The sequence below is a fragment of the Telmatherina bonti genome (genome assembly GCF_933228915.1).
Source record: "Telmatherina bonti genome assembly, chromosome: 13".
NCBI lineage: Eukaryota > Metazoa > Chordata > Actinopteri > Atheriniformes > Telmatherinidae > Telmatherina > Telmatherina bonti.
In genome coordinates, this window is record NC_136611.1 from 19607351 (window position 1) to 19628093 (window position 20743).

The following is a 20743-nucleotide window of genomic DNA, read 5'->3' on the forward strand; positions in this document are numbered from 1 at the left end:
AAGATAGAAACCATTCCTTTGGTAATAAATAATTTGGCTTGAGTGCAAAAAAAAGCAATGTGATCCCCCCTGCAGGAATTCAGGGGTAAACTAAACAAATATTGTGTTTGACATGCAGTGGAAAACAGTCTACAGCCCAACTTATTTCTGTTTTGTTGTCATTTTTTTCACACAGTAGTCAACACTCATGACAAGTTTCTCCGTCAGTTTGGTTCTGTGCTACATCCAGGCTTCAGTGTCCAAGCTGCCTGTCTTTGCAGGGTAGGAGCAGTCTTTGTTTCCCATGGCTGGAGAGCAGGACTGAGGATGGATCATATCAGTGAAGGCCTGGTGATGGTTCTTGCATGAGGCTGGATGAGAACTTTGTGGGGATAACGGTGGTGTGTGACAGGGTGAATGAGTGTCACAAGCACGAAGATCTCTGTAGCTGACGGGGGTGGGAATACGTGAGGGGCTGTTCTCTGGCCTGTTGTCAATTCGAGGCCTAAACCTTCTTGCCAGTTTGTGCTTAGAGATCGGAATGACTTTGTTGGCCTTCTTTTGCCCAGATTCCCCGTTAGTCACTGGTAAAGATGGTGGGGGGGATCCAGAACGAGATTCGCTCAAACTGAAACACATGGATGAGTTTTCACTAGAGGAATCCTGGAAGGAGCAGTCTTCAGAAGGGAGAAAGGGCACAGGAGATGGGCATGACTCTGGAGGTGGGAGTTCACCACTCCAGTCCCCATTTTCTAAGTCATGTGGTAAGTTTTGCTGGTAATTTTCTAGTGGAACATCTCCTTCAGTCTGTGAGTCCCAGCTGACTGGACCTGGATTGTCTGGGAGCCCTCCAGTAGGAGGAGAACTTCCCTGATCTCCATTCATATTAGTACAGTGAAAAGTAGGCTGTGAGGGGACGTGTTGCAGCAGCTTGTCTGACTCTGTGTCACCAAGACCAGGCAAGGAAGATGGAATGTCTCTCTCCTCTATTGAACTAGAGATGGCTGGGAGCTTCTTGAGACCCCCTCGACAATCCCCCCATTGTTCAGCTTCTTTTTGGACAAAACCATGAGGTCCTCCAAAATTGTTTTCATAAAATAAATTTAAAGGGTCATCCTGTGGGAAGGGATGAGGGTTAGTCCTCTTGGATTCCCTAAGGTCAGGCAGTGTTCCAATCTTTGCACCCACATTCAAGGAGGAGGTGGAAGAGTTAGAAGAGGAGTAAGCCGAGTCAGTGACATTTGGATCAGTAGATACAGGCACTGATTGTCCCCCTGCTACCTGCAGAGTTGCTCCTACTGGAGCCTTACCAACAGAAACTCTTCTGGCCTGCTGTGTATTGGCCAGAAACTCCGCCTCAAAGCTGCGGTAGAGGTCCTGCTCCCTCTGTGGGTCCAACGCTGGCAGCATCTGGAACCCAAAGCCGAGTCCTGCCTTTTCCGGCTCCTGGTGCTCCATTTCGGACCAGTTTCTATGGTTTCCACGCCCAGCAGAATAGGGGGTCTGCGAGATCCGAGGAGCGCGTGCAGAGTGATGATGAGAGTTTCGAGGGGAAGAGTGTGGTGAACGTCGCCCTCCTGTGGTGACAGGTGGGAGTAGTCTGCCCTTCCCTGTGGATGGTGACCTGGGGGCAGGAGGTCTGGGAGTAGTTATAGTCTTCTTGTTGGGGCAGCTGTTGCTGCTCTGGGCTCCTTTAATAGGGGAATTAGAACATGATGATGACTGCCTCTTAGTGAACCCAACACCTACTCTTGGGGAGGAAGGGGGCGCCTGTTTAGGTCGTGGGTCTTCTCGTCTTTCTGATGATGGAGTCTGATGGTCTCTGATGGATGGACACGGGCTGCCATCACTCGAGCAAGTACGACTATTTAACTTACTCTGACTATGGGAACGTCGGGCATGGAGGCTCTTTTGGCCTTCATTTACTAGAGAGCGCCCCCTCTCTGTACGAGATGCTCTCAATCCATCAGATGACCCTGGCAGGTTGGGTTTGAGTATCGGAGCAAGAGCAGAACGTTCCCGTGAGTGGCTGCGTGCGCGAGGCATCGTGGGCCGCAGGGATGGGCTTTGATTTCCAGCTCCTCCCCTCTCAATCATATGCTTTCCCTCCTTGCGGTTGACAAGCAGCACTATCTCTTCACCCGAGCGCCGTGAAGGACCACCAAGAGAGTGTCGTGCCCCTCCTCCTCCTCCTCCTCCTCCTCCTCCCTTAGAAGAGGCTGTAGATGAGTCACTGTCTCCAGAGAGACGTCTTGTCATGGGCATCATTGTCTCCTTATTCCTGCAATATATAGAGAGGAGGCAGCCATTACACCACCACACATTTAAAGAAAAAGTCCAAAACCAAGACACCAACAGATATAAGTGTTCATACTATGAGGTGGCATGTTTTCTGTAATGCTGAGGATTTGTGAGAATTTTTGCCACTGACCTAGAGCTCATGTGTGTTTTGGAACAGTGGGTAGTGAAAGCCAGGGAGATTACAGGGAAGATGAGAGCAAGTGGAGGCAGGATTAGAAATCTCATAGATTGTATAGCCCAACACACATCATTTCCCTCACTCAACCAGACAGTCACACACCAGCAGGACCATCAGGTTTCACCGCATGAAAATGCACCGCATCAAAATGTAGGAGGAACAAACTTGGATAAGATGAATGATGATCAATAGAGCTTTTAAAGACAACCAGATACTGTGTTGTTTATTTCACTAGATATTTCAAGTGTGTATATAAATATACTTAATATGTAGGTAATAAACTGGATTTTCTCAGATTTACTCAAACTAGTGTTGACAAAACATGAAATTACTGTTAACCTATAAACAACATGACAGCCCACATATGAACAATTTCCCACCAAACGCCAATTATTTAGGAATAAAAGTTTTTCATTTTTAAAAATGTATATTTGGTGCTGATGTGTCCATTAATTACTTTTTTAAAATCACACATGACCTCTGCACTTTCCCACAGAAATTCATGCAAAACCTTTTTCTTTGTGTGGAACCCACCTGTTGACCTATTTTCCTGTTAAATTAGCTGTGAACAGTTGTCCTGGGATAGTTGTCAGATTAGCCTTCATCTAGTATGCAGCACGTGAAAGGAAATAATCCCATTGACACAAGGATAATCTGAATAGGGTGATATCTTGACATCTAATCTGAACTGAACCTTACAGGAGAAGTGAGCCACATAATGGTTTAGATCCACATTAAACCAAAACTCTGCTCCTAAATGAGTTGTGTTAAACAATGGGGCTACCAACCCATGATATATTGGAATGGTGTGTGACCAAGCAAACCCGTTCACTATGACATTATTAAAAAAAAAAAAAAAGTAGATTAATTCACTAAAAGTGGAAGACAGATAAGTAGAGGGAATATTATTATACAAACTTTTATCTGTATTTTGTCCACTAGGGGGTGCTGTAAGGTGATTTTGTGAGGTGGATTTATCAAGGCAATGTCACCTGAGATTAGATAAATCTGCTCCAGTCTAATCTGTGGCTTCCTGGCAGTGTATATGTTGTGTATATGTCCCATTCTATGTGTGTGTGTGTGTGTGTGTGTGTGTGTGTGTGTGTGTGTGTGTGTGTGTGTGTGTGTGTGTGTGTGTGTGTGTGTGTCCTGACTGCCTGTCCATCTGTGGTCATTACTCAATGAACAGCAAAAACTGAGCCGGTCCTGCCCAGTCACTTGTGAAAGATTAATTATCACACTGATCTGCACATTTACTCAGACACAGACTCACCTGAGAGGATTAAAGTGACGAGGTTCTGAGCGGTCTCGTGGCGGCCTCGGCAGTAGAGTACGCGCTAAACCAGAGTCAGGCTCTGTGGGAAGAGCAAAGTTCTGAGATCTCCCTGGACGCAAGGAGGAGGAAGATGAAGTACTCGGGGTAGCGAGCGGCTCCAAGGAGCGTCTGTCAGGAGGTTTGTAAGGTGCAATGCCGTCATTTCGCCAGTGTGGGCCTGGGCTGGTGGAGCGAGAGGAGTGGGCACTGGAGGACTTGCTCTGTGCTCCCTGACCTTGGCCACCAGCTTTAGCCTGGTGGTACCGGTGAGCTGTCAGGACACATTGACAATAACTTGTTAAGATATAATTTTAACGTATTAACAGTCACAGTACAATCACAAATGCTTAAAGGCATTTATTGGCCAAGAAAAATAGAAAGTTCATTTTAAATCTGAAACATCCGGAAGTTTAAAATAAGGTGGAAGAGACGTGTTTTCCAATCACTGTCTTGTACAATTTGTTCATTCAACAACAGGAGTGTTTGGGAACTAAAGTGATCACCGACTGTAGTTTCAAAGGTTCATTCTAACGACCTCAAGCCTACAGAAAGCCGCTCCATGATCAGATCTTCTTTATATTTATACGATGCAAGGAAGAGTTTAAACCTCAAGTTATGAATCCACTTGCAAAATGTGATCTCTGATATCAGTCATGAGTATCCTAGAACAAAATCATATCTGTTTTTAATTTTATCAAGCCCAAGGGCCTGAATATCGTGGTTGTTTGGCTTTGTCACTGAACACAGAGACTCCTTCAGATTTTAGATTAAGCAAAAGATAAATTCCAAAGTAAATATATTTACTTTGTAAAATGAAGCTTCCTTAGGATACCGTTTTTAAACCCAAATATGTTACCGACTTGTTGGTAGTTATTTAGTTGTGTGATGTTTCCTCAGGTTTTTAAAAAATACATATAATTTTTTTCCTGCTTCCCCAGACTCATTACATCTTGTTCAACATGTGCCAAAGGCACCAAACTCAAAATTAGCTTGGCTTTTTTTTTTTATTTTAAGGTCTATTCCATTTTTTTTCCCAAGCAAGCATAGTGGACTGAACACATTCTTTATAAGAGTGTTCTGTTTTTTCTTGATTGCATTTGATACAAGATTCTAATGTTTTTGGAGACAGCGCTGTAGGGAAAAAGTGGTTTTGTGCTTCATCTAGTTGCTCTGTAAGTGTTTTATTAGACTGATTAGCAGCAAAAGATTCAAGGGACCAAATCTTGCCTTAATTTTCACACTTTTTTGGCTAAAAGTAACATCAGTTGGAACTCAGTCTGATAGCTAATGAATGACATAATAGTGTCAAACAAAAGAAAAACTGATAATAATAAGGTTGGATCAGTGTATAAAGATAATATGTAAATTAATAATTTGTTTACAACCTTAAAAGCATTTAGAAACACTGCCACGACTATAAAAGAGGGCCGCATGAAGAGCAAGATGTGACCTCACCAAAACCCGCACAGCGACATGGATCATGCTTGTCCAAATAATGCTCTAATGTGTCCCAGCCCCCTCCAACACGCACCATCACATGAGTACGAAGGACCTAAAGGGGGAAAAAAGAGAAAAGAGGGCCTGAATTGAATAGATAATGTGACATACATACACATTCATACCCAAATGAAATGGCCAAACATCTTGAAATATACAATTCAATAGAAATGGAAATTTCACAAATAAGTAGTTTGCTGAAGGCAGGCTGACCCTCAGTTACATAACATCTAGATGCCCCCCCCCCTCCCTCTCACACAGCTCTTTCTCCCACATCACCCCCAGCTGCTGCCTGTTCATTACTATGCCAACCTACAATTAAACAGAATACAGTAGCTCACAAAGAGCTGTGAAAGACTCTTTATGGTCCTTCTCCCCTGCCTCTTCTTCATGTTTTCACGTGGCAGCAGGGTGAGTTAGTATAGTAACAAGTCATCCCTGCTGCCCACTCAGCTTTTCAGCAGATTTTATTTATCCCAGGATAGCCATAACAGAAGGGGGTGGTCTTCTTAGCACACACATCCAAAAGATCAGAACAAAGAGCCTCACTCCCTCCAGGCAGAGGTTGCCTTCACTGAAGCAGCACACTGTGCTTGATGTGACAGCCCCACGGACGCATCGGCCTGCCTTGGGTTGTGTAACACTGTCTGTCAGCCACATGTTTTTAAAGGTTGTCTTTGAGGGCACATAAGGCAAGCTGTAATGTTAGCTCGGGATTGGCTGGCACAAGAGTTTATTTCCACCAAATTGCACGCATGCGGCACAGCACCTCATCTCCAGGACGCTGACAGTGGTCAAAGTGAGTCTGCAGGCAGCACACGTGTACGGGTCTCACCCCACCTTCTCTCCAACAAAAATCCCTGTCAACCCACTACATGTCTCTTCATCTGCCATAGCACATAAAATCCGTCAAAACAGCTGATCTGCTTATCTCCACCAGACCTGGGGGCATAAACTGCCTACTCTCCTCTGTTTTGTCCTTATGCCAGTAACAGGTTTACAGTTTGTGTGATGCTGCATGGCAAACATGAGCCAGCAGTGAAAAGTAGGGTTACGCAAGGTTAATAACATATCATCATTACTGCAGTCTATCTTGCACAATGCAATACAAAGATTAAAAGGTCTACTATCCCTTTAAGGCCTGACCCATGAAAAAATGGGAAGAAATGTCACTTTTTTTATTTGAGGTCTTCATTTGTCCCTTTAACAAAATGTAACAAAAAATTGAATTTTCTTCTTTTCTTTCTTTTTTTGTGATGGGTCAAAACTATAATAGTGTAATCTCCTGCTTCCTGGCATCTATTAGGGGGCAGAAGACAAGCATCAGATTGTGTTCACCAGGATGTTAAACTGAGTTTTTACCATAAAATGATGCAAAACGTCTCAGAAATTGTGTGCATGAGATGATATGTTTGGCTGTATAGAGCTAAGAGGTGCTTGCATATTGCAAACCAAGCGCTTACAACTTCTACTTTATGGCATTTGTTTTTTACCCAGGATGGAAGAGTAGCTTTTATGATGGTACCAGCAACTATGAAGCAAATAACCATTCATTTTAGTGCGACAACCACGAGACAATGAGCCCCTTAAATGAAAGTCAGAGCGCTTGCTAAACTCCTATAATTTCAAAACAGCTCTACTTAATCTAACAATGTCTGTTAATGATGATCACTAATGTAACATTTCAGATACTGAAATTAAATAAAAAGTAAGAAGGCAGCACACTTCAGACAAAAGCAGCTTTACATATTTTGGGTAATATCTTACATATTTTTGTGACCAAGTGATCAAAATAGCATCATATATGGGACTTCAGTTATTTTTTTGTTTTTTGCTGCATCAGGAGCCTCCTGAGGCTGAATAGATGTTTAGGAAACATGCTCCACTTTAAATATGTGGCTCAGCTGCCAGCTTTCTCAACTGCTGCAGGGGTATCACAGTCTTCATGACTACAGAGACCCGATCCCTGTTTCTATGGTAACAGTGAACAGAGAGACTTCTTTTCATCATTGCTGGGGCGTGTTGAACAGTTTTTTCCTTGAACCACGCTGTTGGGTTAAAAATTAAACTTATGGTCCATTTCAACACTCAACTGAAGGTTAAGTCTGCCCACTGAGGAGTAACCATCAGAGGTAACAAATACCCTTCTAACAACCCCCCCCCCCACCCCCCCCACCCCTATTTGCTCATGCAGCCTGTTCAGTCATTTGCTTTCAGGACTTCATCCCCTGTTTCTGCCCGAGATCCTTGTCACAGCTTTAGTAGCTGGATAAAGCAAAGCGTCTGCCAGTTTCCTCCCATCAGAAGAATAAGGGAAGTGTGCTGGGTGCACTTGTAGCTGCTTGGGGATGTGGATAATCACTGTCTTCCCCGGGGATGAATCGGGAGAGGGCGGAAAAGCATGAAGAGAGCCAGTCTGACAAGGCAAAGGCTCTAAGATTCACAGGCAAACAAAGTCCACCCTAAACAGCCTCTCCAACAGGCAAACGTGGTTATACTGAATCAAACGTATCTCAATCATAGGAGATGGACAGAGGCCATGAACTGTGTTTTTGTTTTTTCTCCAAGGAAAGATGTCTTGTTTTGTTGCAGGTGTATTCTTACACATTGTTCGCAAATACTGGCAAGTAACTGTTTTACAGCAGTCTGAGGAGGTTTAAGATTGGCTGAGGACAAGACTGCTGACTATATTTAACTTCTTGATCAGTGCAAATAATAACAACATCAAAATCTGGTTTAAAAACAGGATGTAAATGATCTGATAGTCTAGGGATTTGAGCACAAACCACATGGGCCAAATGCCAGCAAGGAGTGAGCCCTGTTTGGATACTAATACTCGGGGCAGAAGGTTGGAAGTTTAAGCTTCTGCTCTGCTCCACTGCTGTAGTTGCTGCCTCATTTCAACCATACTCCAGCTGACCCTTCATTCTGCTGCCAGCTTTCCAACAAGCTGAAGAATGTGAAACAACAAGCTCTCTCGTGGGAACAATAAGAAAACACAACTAAATCATGTATTAGTTGGCCCTTCTAAGTTAGAGTTTTGTTAAAAGTTAAAGGCTTTGTTTTATAAATCTGGCCACCTGCAGAGCAGTGTGGTTGTCAGCACTGTCACTTTACAGCAAGAAGGGTCCTGCTGGTTCCCAGCTTTCTGTGTGGAGTTTGCATATTCTCCCCATAACTGCATAAGTTCTCACCAGGAAATCTGGCTTCCCCTCACAGTCCCAAAACATTTATACTAGGTTAACTGGTGTTTCTAAATTCTCCCCAGGAGTAACTGTGAATGGCTATTTGCTTGTCTGATTGATTGTCGACCTGTTCAGGGTGTATCCTGCCTCTCACCAGGTAGCAGCTGGGTTACCGGAATTTAATCCCATAATAATAAAATCTTTTTCTTCCTTGTCTCATTTCTCAGTTATGTAAATTGATACATGATATCCCACACTATCAGAAAAATACTGAAGTCCTGCTGCTCCTCAAGATGAAAGATGTTATTAAACTCCTCTATAAACACCAATAAATTACAATTACTTACATAAAATCCTTCTAATTTCAGTTAACATAAAAGAAGAACAAATGTCTAACACAGTACAAGTGATCATATCTTAGAGAGTGGCAATGAGTGCTAAATGTTTTAATCTCACAGAGCGTATCACATCTCCTGGGGTGGACAAAGTGGTGCCACTGGACATAAAAAATACTGATACCACTGACTGGCAAGAAAGTTCCACAATGAAAGCTATCCAAAGAGCCCATTAATCCGGCTACTGAAGATTTTAGGTAAGTGAGACCAAATCAATTTGTGCTATCATCCGGCCTTCCTGCACTGTCCTCTGAGGCTTGCTGTTGATTCGGTATCAACTCGTAAACTGAGAATGAGACAAGCAGTCCGGCAGGAACAGGCTACAGTCGCGATAAGGAGAACTCAGGAAATGACTTAAAGCCCTACTTGTGTCTACAGAGAAAAGTTACATCCTGCTAGAGGGCAAGATGGAGGCAGATTGTAAATGCTCACGTAAGACAGAGAAATCACAACATCACTTTAAGTAGCAGTTCACTTGGGTTTGACTCAGTAAAGCAGCTGAATATGGGATTTGTTGCTTCATAACCCTGGTCCTCTTCAAACAACATATGATGCCATATGCCAGCACCATATGGCTCCACTCAATTACTGCACGCCTTCATGGCAATACGCCGAATATACTAGCTGAACATGTGTAACTTAAGGCATTTAGTATAGCTTAGGATTATTACAATGTAATCTTTTTTGCCCTGTAGTATTGGTTATTATTATGTTTCTATTGTTTTTCTGAGATCTGGAACCATGGTAATGCAGAGACAACATAAACTGTATAATAATGATAAGGGTAAATAGAAATATGAATAATTTCAATAATGTCTATATGGACAGCGTGTGTCTGAACAAACTGTTTACCTTGCCAAGCCTGAATACCCTTCTCAACTTTGTGTGTCTGTGTGTGTGTGCAGTTTTAAATTAAATGAGCTGCTACTGCCCCACCCCATCCAGGAAGAGAGTTGTGCCTTTCCTGCTACTGCCATGAATATCTCTGCAAAAATATGGAGAGTGAAATAGTGCCAACTGGATGAGACTCCAATTCTATATTTATTTGCACAAACCTGTAATAGGGTCAAATATGGAAGGAAATGATCTTTAAACTTTAACCATGTATGTGTTGTATGTGAGTATGTATTCACACCAGCACCAGTAAACCCTGCAAAAGTTACTGTATTACACATTGCACAATAATTTACATGTCAAGATAATAAAAATGCCAACAAAGCAGGCTCTGGAGATAAAATAAGGCATGGAAACACTTAGCTTCTCATCTCATCCTGGTCTCAAATTTTCCAAAGAGTCTGATTCTTTGTCCACAGTTCGGACCTCTGATGTGCACTTACAGCTAACATTAGCAGTGCAACATGTGAACACTAAAGAATCATCTAGTGCTGTAGGTACATTGCCACAGAAAATATACGTAATCCAATAGAGAAATCTTGTGTTTTCTCTCTCTCCCTGCATCAGAACATTTGCAGCGCCTTGCTTATAGCCAAGACATTTCAGAGTTGGATAAAGAGGCTGTAGACAGGAAATAAAAGCTGACTGTGAAGCAGCTGCTCAGCATAAAGAACTTAGCCACGCTAGAGCTCGGCTAAGAAGGACAACTGTGTCCAAGTATCTGTGAATTTCAGCGCCTTCATAAAAAAAGCAAGGCAAGGTCATTTCATCTTCTATAATACTACATCTGCACTTTAAGTCAGATGACTCTTTATAAGGAGGTAAAACTAAGCAGAGTTGAGCAGTTAAGTTCTTAATAAAGTTTGTTTAGCACCAGTTCATGGTAAAGTAATGGCGATGCATTTTCAGTCCAATTCAATCCAGTTTATTGTGGTCCAATTAGAATCCAGTTAGGACAAATCCATCATATCATCTACAGTAGTCAAATTAATGATAACTGTTCAATTTAGCCAAATCCTAAAAAAATATTAATGAGTTATGAAAACTAAAGCATTGCATCAAATCTTCCCTTCCACTGAATCCCTATCCTAAGCATTCACAAGGCAGCAGGAGACAGTGGAAAGGAAAAACTCCCTCTTAACAGGAAGGAAAATGTGACGGATGGCAAACATAACAGACTTAGTTTGTCTTTGTGAGCTAATTATATGATAAGGATTTAATCTAAATACAGGCAAATACCTGTCATTTAAATAATTAAAATCAGAAATCGGACTATATTGAGCTGTAGAAAAAAAGGTAAAAAATACAAAAACATGCATCGCCTCTTATTACAATGAGAAGACCTACTCTGATGAAGATCAGAGCGCTGGAGTCTCCCACTTTGTACTTCCCCTCGGACACCTTGATCATTGGAAACTGAGCAGGACAGGAGCACTGGCCAAGAATCTCTCGCACCTGAGGAGAACAACAGAAATCACCATTTTAACTCACAAACATTAAATATCCACAAAGGGAGGACCAGACAGCGGCTCTTTCTATTCTGATAATTGATCATGTTCAGTCAGAAGAATTTGTGACTAAAACACTGTTGGACCTGAACATTATGCCAACAACACAATGACTCTGTTTTACAATGTGAGAAATTAGCAGCCATGGCTGCCAGAAAGTAGGATGGTGTTAGTGTGTGTGTGTGTGTGTGTGTCACCTTCCTGCCAGTTTTTCTCAGAGCACCTACTAGATGATAAAATTTCCAACACAGCAGTCTTACCACATGAAAAACCTTCGTCTTATTGGAGTTATTTGGTCACAACAAAATGATGCAAAAGTACATATGTGTCCTGACTAATCAACACTTTGTAGCTCTGTGGGCTTTCTGTAGGTGACATCATGAACTGAAGGGGTTAAGGAGCTCAGAAACCAAACTGGTGATGATGATGATGATGTCAGCAGGGCTGTGGCGCCAGCTGGGTTTTGAATTGAGAGTCGGAGCCGGCATCTTTGCTGTGGTTGGTGGGGGTGCTTATTAGGCAACTAGGAGTCAGACACAACTGCAGGGTGGAGTGAGATCAGCCTGTGTTGCACATGCCCAAGCTCTTGCCTGATTGGACGACTTCAATGTTTGTCTTGGCGTCTCTCTCAGACAAAGGCGTGTGCACACTTGTCGACCAAGAGGGAGGGAAAGTGGGGCACCAAAGTGGAGGAAAGCACAGGAAGAAAGGATGAGGAAAGGGAGAGAACTGTGTGTGCAAGGGTTATAGTACAGTACAAGCAGAAGGTATTTTGGTTTATGTTTAAAGTGATGAAATGACATGATGGGGGCAAAATTTTGGTTCACCTCTGGCTGTTTACAGCACCCTTCATGTTCTATGTATACTGGGATCAAAGGATACATTTTGCTGTGGGCTTGTGTACACTCAGCTTACAGCACATCCATTATTCAGAAGATTAAAGAAACACCTTGTCATTTTCTTTTAAAATAGTCCCTTTATTCTCTCCCATGCTAATTTAAAAGGAATCCCATCACCTGTCCCTATGTTCTCTGGCTCACCTGCTTCTGCAGAGCCTGTGCTCCTGCCTTTGCTTTATTATTAGCCTGTGACTGACAGTATATTTGTCCCTTTTTGTTTTGCTTGCTCCTTCTCTTTTTTCCCCCCCTGCTACCATGTCTTTAATTCAGTCAGTCAGATGACCGGCCCAGTTTGGAAAAACCCCAGTTAGTGAGTTAATGGAAAGACTGCTATGGTAACAGACACACACACATTTAGTCCTACTCCTTCCTTTTTGACAGCACATTTAAACTTTTTTTTTTTTTTCAATTTTTGCTATAGTTGCTAAGTCTCTCATTCCCAGAGCTGTGCAGCTGAGATCATAAATTTTTCACAAGAGGGACAGTCTGAGACTCACACTGCGTCTCATATCAGATGTTAAACAAGACAGTTTTGAACAATAAAGTGCCTCAATTATCAACGGCATCTCTGACAGTTTAAAGTATTTACTCTGACAGTCCTTTGGCATGAAGTGCATGCACTTCCCATGTATTTAACAAAAGCGGCTACACTAAAAGCAAAAACACCAAAACATGTGATGACTTGCGCACACACAACGAAGAATGAAGTGGAAGAGAAGGAGTGGGAAAAGGTCACGCAGGAAACATGCAGAAGTAGAACAGGAACACTGCAAAAAACTGAATGGTAAAATATGGATGAAGACGCTTTCAGCAGGGACTTCCAGATGTTTGGGAAAGAAAATGGAGAATATCTGCTGCGCCTATCTTGAGACAGGAACAAAGATATGTTTTTGCAAGAGCAGTGAGAGACATTGTGACACACTCTTTAAGCTGAGCACTTACATTTGTCTTCAAGGTGTGTCATGCATAAGGAACAATCCCTTGAAGATCCCTCTGCTTCACGTCATATGTCCTCAGCATGAGTCAACAATCTCCTCATTCTTTTCCTTCCTGACCTGCAAATATCTGAGTGTCCATTCATGGAAGAGATCGGCAGAGCATGAGGACTGAGTGAACCCGGGGGATCAACACAGGAAATAGGAGGGGCAAAGATAAAGATGTTTAAGTTTTACTCTCCATATTATTTATTGATATGAAGTCTAGACACCCATTTTACAGCTTTGGGAAATTAGATCATAACAAAGCAAAGTTCAAGTTTGCCGGTTTTACAGAGAAAAACTTCTGATGGATGATGACAAATCTTTTGATTGTTGTGATGCAAGACATTAGTTCTGATTTTTGGGGTTTTTTTATGGCTTGGGTTATCAGACTAGAGAATAATAATACTCTGGGTGGCCATGTGTTCATTTGAAAATGTGTCTGCTATCATGAGTCAACAAGCAATTTAAGACCACACGGTTTGTTAGAAAGCTTTAATTAAACATATATGGGTCCTTTTATGAGCTCTGTGCCGAGGATACTCACTGAACAACTTTACAACTCACTTCATAGGAATTTAACCGTCTTTCCAAGCTTTGGCTTCTACGACTTTAACCGTGAGACAAATCCAGTTGAATTTTATAAAAGATGGCATAGCACAGTACATACATACACACATAAAGTATATTATATATATATATATATACTGTGCCATATCATCTTTTTCTTGTCTTTTGTTAAATGACTGAACAGACTTATCAACTCATCCTCTGGAGCTGAAACTGAAACTTCCTAAGAAAAACAACACAAAACAGCCTCATCATCAGATAAGCAAACACTAACAACAGAACCAGCCAATGGGGGTGTCTGCATGTCAGAAAAAAAAAGAGTTGTTGGTATCTTGAAGTGCTATTGAACCACCACCCATCAGTCAGCCTCAAAATGTTTGTGAATGCCCATGGAAAACTGCTACATATCAAGTTCCATCCGTCCACTAAACCACTGCCAAGACAGCTTGGATAAACAACCGCTCTGTGGACAACTATGCCACAACAGATAAACATGGGATGACCTCACAACTAATTATCTCTTTAACCAACATGAGGGTGTAGAGAGGTGAAATATAACTGCATGGATGATAATAACGTTTTCTAATTATGTTGAAGCTGCAGCCTAAGGGAATGAATTAATGTGCTGTGGCTGTAACAGGCCGAGCCAGCAGAGAAGAGATGGAAAAACTGAGATACATGACTGCCTCAGGGTCAGGTATGCCAGCTAACATCCTCACATTGGGAGGAAAAATTGTTTATGATTATTCTTTTTTTTTTTTACAGCACATAAAAATATATGCAGTCATCTTTATCCATATCTGAGGCTTCACAAAGTCATTTGTGCCATTTTGCACTAAAAAAAAGAAAAACACAAAGTCAACATGTTGCTTATCATTTATTATCACCATATTTATTCATTTACACCCTCCTACATTGATCTCAATAGATTCCCCAGAGTGTGGCAGCAACCGTGACTTGACCCCAATATTCAGGGAGGAACTCCTGTCAGGAATGGGCTGGAAGGGGAGTGTGGCCACATGGAGATTGTAGATAAGCTCCTCTTAAGTAGTGACCTTCTCTTCAGAAGCAAATAAGCATGCCCTTCTTTTGCAAGGGTGGCAGCATTTGAAGTAAAATCTTGCAATAAATAAAGCATAAAGAAGCACTGAAGGAATGCACTGGCTTTAAGAAAACATAACTTCCTCCTTTCTGTCACCAAGTTAGATTTGAAGATTGAAGCAAAGTCTCAGTTTAAAGCTATAGCCAGCAGCTAGATAGCTTTGCAAGTCTCAACAGGGATAAACTGCAATCTTTGATCTGACTAAAGGAAACAAAACTGACAACAAGTATTTCTGAGACTTACCAAGGAGTCAAAACACCAAATTATACGTTTTTTTTTCTTTCTTTCAAACAAGACACTGCATATTAATAATCATGTCTGAGACATGTGGTTCTATAAAAGTGTTTTTCCTGTCTTGGTATAAGGAGGTAAGTGTTTCTGAAAGGCCAAACTATTCCTGCTAATGTTGTTAAAAGAATCACATGCTTTTATGTGGTTTTATACTTATTTAGTATTTTCTCAAATTCCAAAATGCAATCATCCTTGCCCCAGGAAAGACATCATCTGCTGCGTCAAGGCAGCCATTCCCTGTAAATTGATTTCTGTCCTCTGGCAACATGACAAACAACCCATCAGAAGCAGAAGGGATGGAGGAATCTGTTGGGCATCTAGTGCTAAAAAGTGAATAATTTAATTATTTATCTGCTTCGGTCAAATGGCAATATAATCACTCTGTGCAGGAAGTTAAATATCGATAGTGTGGCTGACTTATTTGACATTTTAATAAGGCTCAATGGCTTTCTGTGCTCTGCTTGTATCAAACAAGGTTAGAAGAATTTATGTACAGTCTCCACCTGAGACCAGCTTGAAGTGCTGAAGCAGAAAAGCACCTGCTGAGTAACAATTCTCACAGACTGAAGGAAGCCTGTTCAGATAGACACCCAATAATATGAAAATTCTGCAAATGGCTAGCTGATAACATCAAACATAGCAATAAAGAGATAAACCATGGCAATATGCAAAGTGTGGAGTCTGCTGTTTCCACACAAAACCTGCTGCACTGAAAACAGCAAGGAATAAGACCATCTCAGTGCAAAACAACCTTTAAAACTCTAAACCACTGAAAACATGGCTGCATGTGTCACTGACGGCTACCATGCTCTCTCAGCAAAGCATCTGAGTGTGACCCAATGCAAAGCAGGATGACCTACTTTCCCCCCTTCGGGTCTCTACTGTAGCTCTGCCTCCCACAGCAGCATCACTTCAGACAGGGTTAACAGAGTGTACAGTGAAGTCACTCAAGGCATGCCGTCTGTTGTCTACTCACCGTTTTTGTTCCCTGAATCCATGAAAAGGACCATAAGGTAAATGGAGCATGTTCACACTTGGATAATACACACATTTTGTTCCCTGCATCAGCCCTATGCTCTGGAGGTGTTTCCATCTAAAGATTGAGACGTCAATGATTGCTTCGCAGCCAACAGCAGCGGTCTATTCCTTTTTCCCTCTTCCATGATAACATGGAAGACGTATGGTTCCACTCTTTGCTTTATCATCTCCAGTGAGGAGGGGAGTGGGGGGATGGGAGGAATGGCTCACATATATATAAACTAAACGACGGCTGAATGTGAAGCCTGGGGTGAGAAGAGACATGAACCAGTATATGTGAGTGAGCACGGAGATGCTGACTGAATGAATTCTCCGACTGTGGAGCATTGTGCTGTATGTATCCTTATATTTGCAGTAAACAAGGTAGCAAACAGAGAATGCATTAAGGAATCGTCAAGTTTGATTTCAATTGTTGAATATATGTCAATTTATATAGTTACTGTATGTGTTTGTCCTAAAAAGCACCAAGACAAATGAATAGACCGAGCGTGTGCAGAAGCAGACAACCATGTGTATTTGCCTGAGGCTCCATGCAGCTTATAGGAACATACAAATACAGATTTGATCAAATCATAGGCATAATCCCTTTCTAATGGCAATATGAAATAAATCCCTGAATGCAAAGGATAAAATTTTGCAGACACATAAAGCAAGGAGAAGCAGCTGCTGCCTGCACACCTCCAGACCAGAGAAAAATGAACATGTTGACTCACAAGACAAGAGACGTGTCACACAGACATCCTGAACTTTTAAGTGGAAATGTGTCTCGCAGTAAAATGAGGAAGCAGAGGAAAAGACAGAGGCGGTTAGTGTTGACATGATGGTCTGTAAACAGGAATGCCAACAGCTTATACATACTGTATCAGCAGGTAGTTGATGTGACACATTATGAGTTAACCAAGTCACTTCCTTGTAATGCAAGCTTTCAGGGACACATTAGAACTAATATCATTTTGTCCCACGCAGTTACTGTGATTTCTGAGTGACTCCATATCCACAAAGGGAGTTACATTTTAAGCAAACAAGGAAAAACTCTTTTTTTTTTATGCTGAACTTTTCAGAACAATTTAACAAAACATTCGAGCCTCGTTTGGGGGGTTTGAATAGAGCCCTTTCTGTGAGGAGTTTGATTTCTCTTCACGTGTATGCATGGCTTCAGTTAACCTAACCTGCACATCTTTGGACATGTCCAAGCCCACACAGGTTTGGTCATGTCCAAAGACATGCATGTTATGTTCATAGATCAGTCTAAACTCTCCTTAAGTGTGAGTGTGAGTGTGTCTCTCTGAGTTTGCCCTGTGATGGACTGACAACCTGTCCAGGGTGTAACCCTGCTTCTTGCCTGCTAATAGCTGGGATAGGGTCCAGTTTCCCTGTGACCCTGAATTGAACTAAGTGGTGTGTGTGTGTGTGTGTGTGTGTGTGTGTGTGTACAAATGCAAAAAAAAAAAAAAAAACATTAAAAATATTCTCAGGAAGAACTGCCTTGCTTTGAATAGTGCCAGAGAGTGACGCTCCTACATGCATTGCACAGCTCACATTTCCTGCTTGAGATGAACCGGTAATCAGCTTCATGTGAATGATTCTGTTTCCACGCATACACGCTAGTACACAATAATTAGCTGTTAACTCCTCACCAAAACATGACAGCAGCTCTAAATCTTGGCTGCATATCAATTTGCAGGAGCGTCTGGTGAGCAAATCTGAAACACTTGTTAATTATCGTTAATAGGAGGGAATTTAATTGAAGTAACTATAAGTTTATAATTGGTATAATGGTATAATTTAACTGGATAACTTAAGTCACTGAGTCTGCACGAATAAGTTGGCTATAAAAGACAGAAATATTACAATGTGGACACATTCTTCAAGTTAAACTTGACAAGCCCTCTGTCAGTGTTGTTTTCTGTTGGGAGCAGTTTACATCTAAGTGGATGGAGATTCCTCCAGACACATGATGACTGAGGAGGTCACTTCTTGTATCAGTTAGAAGCTGTCTGATCTGCGAATCTCTCTGAAAGATGATACCAGCAGGTTGTGAATCTTTGTTCTGACAGATGTTTTGGTGACAGAAACAGAAAAGAGGAGGCATACACATTGGTCGCGCTCCTGTAATCGTTTTGTCCCAAAAAGCAGCTGGCTAGAATAATCCTTACCGCTTAGTCATATGAGTGAGAGTGCAGATTCAGACAATGTGGAAAAGAACAGCAAACGTCCTCCTCAATATGCTCTTCTCCTATTTCAGTCTGCAGAGGTCACACAAGAAAGTGCTCCGCTCTTCTGTCTGACAAGGATGAGTGTGTCTGTCGACCGTGTCCCCTCCTCCCTCTCATTATCTGTGTCAAAGATACACATTGTTCTTCTCATCCCCATGAAAATATTAACTTCAACCCCACTTGCACTGCCCCACCAGAGCGTGTTCTGTTGGGCTATTTGCTTAGTTTTGCTCTGACATGCTCGTGCCCACCAGGCAATAGGAAAGGTTCAAACAGACATGATTTTTGGCATTGGTTTTCATATTAAGTATGTTCCTTGGCTGCAGGATACTGAATTGATCCTTGATGGAAAAGCTGGATAAAGGGGACAGACACACACACACACACACACACACACACACACACACACACACACACTGTAGGTGAACTGGAATTTAACAGCATGATCTAAAACAAAGTCTTGTGTAAATGCAGGCTCACACCTACACCACAGGGAAGGAACCAGTCTTTTTTCTGACACCAGTGTGATACTTTCAGAGATGGTGCTTTACTTCTGGCACATTTTTGTGTTTTACTGTGGGAAATATTCGACCTATCAGGTGTTCTAGCACAAGACAAAACACACAGGGTGATATTTACTTTTTGTCAAGGCCAGGAGGCGAGAGCCCGTGGGAAATTGTGTTCCTTACTGTAGAAGTATGGCTATCAACCCCCCCTTGTATGATTCAACATGTGAGCTGTGAGATCACCACTAGCACAATGCAGTTACTATTTTGGGTTTCTAGGAAGTCATTATGGTTATTAAGAGACTCACCAACTCATCCAAATTTCGCATGTCACATAAAACTCTCTTCTGCGGCCAGATGAACGGTTCTGGATCAGGCTCCTCTTCATCCTCCACACTATGACAGCTCTCCTTCCGACTATAACACCTGCTGGGTGAGCTCTGCTCTGCTGGCTCTCCTCCATCGATCCGAAGGCTCTCCTGATCCCGGATCTCCTCTTCAATCTCCTCCTCCAGTTGGATCAGCATGGGCGCCAACATGCCAAACTTGGACCCCCGCCGTGCCACCTCGAGAAGACACAGGATAAAATTCTTCTCGTTGCATCTCTCCACCAGGTCATTGGTCTCAAACATGAGGACGTCCTTGATCCAGAGCTCTTGCCTGCACCATGTGATGAAGTTAGTAACATTATCCCGCGCGACAAACGAACCAGGGACAACATTGCGCGACTGAAAGACAACATCTTTTGATGGCACCTTCATGGACTGCGCTGCCTCCGGGTAATTTTGCTGGAAGTCCTGCGCTGCGCGGTTCACATTGTTGGCGTGCCGACACAGGGCACAGCCCGTGTCCAGCCCGTCCATAAAGGTGTCCGCAGTGATGTCCAGATCATATAAGGTCTTCAGCCATTCGGCCAAATCCTCCTTCATGGCATACAGGTATTCTTCACTGGATTTAAAGGGCCGGATACTCTTGGAGGCGGCGGATTGGATGTTGCTCTGATCAGCCATATTGTCTGATTATGTATCAATAAAGTCTACTTAATATTCCCGATTGTCTCATTGCACAACCGCATTCCGAAGCCTCATCCGCAAACACAGCGTAACAAGCGCGTTGGCGCACCCATGGCGATGTGCGTGTGCGCTTTTCCAAAGGGAGCTAATTGAAGCCAGGCTTTGTGTTGTCAGAAGCATATCGGGATGCGGAGTGTCCGTGGCGCATGGATGCGTTTTCCGGATGTCTACGAAACCCGCTTCCTCTACAGAGCGCATCACTGGGTGCCGGAATGAACGCGACAATGGATCAGTCCTGGACGCCGACGCATACCGGAACGACAACCAGTTTGTCCAGTCAGTCAGCGGAGTCTCCGATAAGCCACAAAATTTCCACGTGTCACCATGTCTGTCCGAGTCCGTCAGCTCCACGCAGATGTAATCACGACGGCTGTGAGCAGCTCGCAGTCCGCAGCTCGCCTCCCTGCGCACAGGCTCAGCCCATGTTGCGCCGCCTCTTGCGCTCAATGTGTTGACCTGCTGTAGCTTAAACTAGCAGAGCGACTCGGCGGCACATCCCATTATGAGGGATAAGGCAGGAGGAGAAAAACTTAACCCCATGTTCACCAACTCATCACCACACTTAAGTGTCAGGCTTTATACTTATGAAAATCATGGAACCATCAATACAGACCAGAAACATTCAAGTGTTCAGTGTATGAGCTGTATTTTTAGAAAAGTTGGCCACTTTTCTCTCTGAAAATGTATCAACTGTAAAAACAGGCTACTTTACAGGAGAGACCCTTGTCTCAGATTGTATTTACATGTCAGGCTGCAGCACAAATCCAAGAGCAGCAGATGATACACATTGAATAAATCCCACTGCTGGTATGTGCATTT

At 42.6% G+C, this 20743-nt stretch overlaps 1 protein-coding gene across 1 annotated transcript; it reads right to left on the bottom strand.

The window, feature by feature from the left end:
* Positions 1 to 219: 219 nt before the first annotated feature.
* gas2l1 (growth arrest-specific 2 like 1) lies at positions 220 to 19861 on the bottom strand (the record flags this gene model as incomplete). Its single annotated transcript, XM_079251401.1, has 5 exons — positions 220 to 2260; positions 3732 to 4044; positions 5229 to 5325; positions 11092 to 11199; positions 19160 to 19861. 5 exons carry the CDS (start codon positions 19859 to 19861, stop codon positions 220 to 222), a joined length of 3261 nt encoding a protein of 1086 aa, XP_079107527.1.
* Between the last annotated feature and the right edge of the window lie 882 nt (positions 19862 to 20743).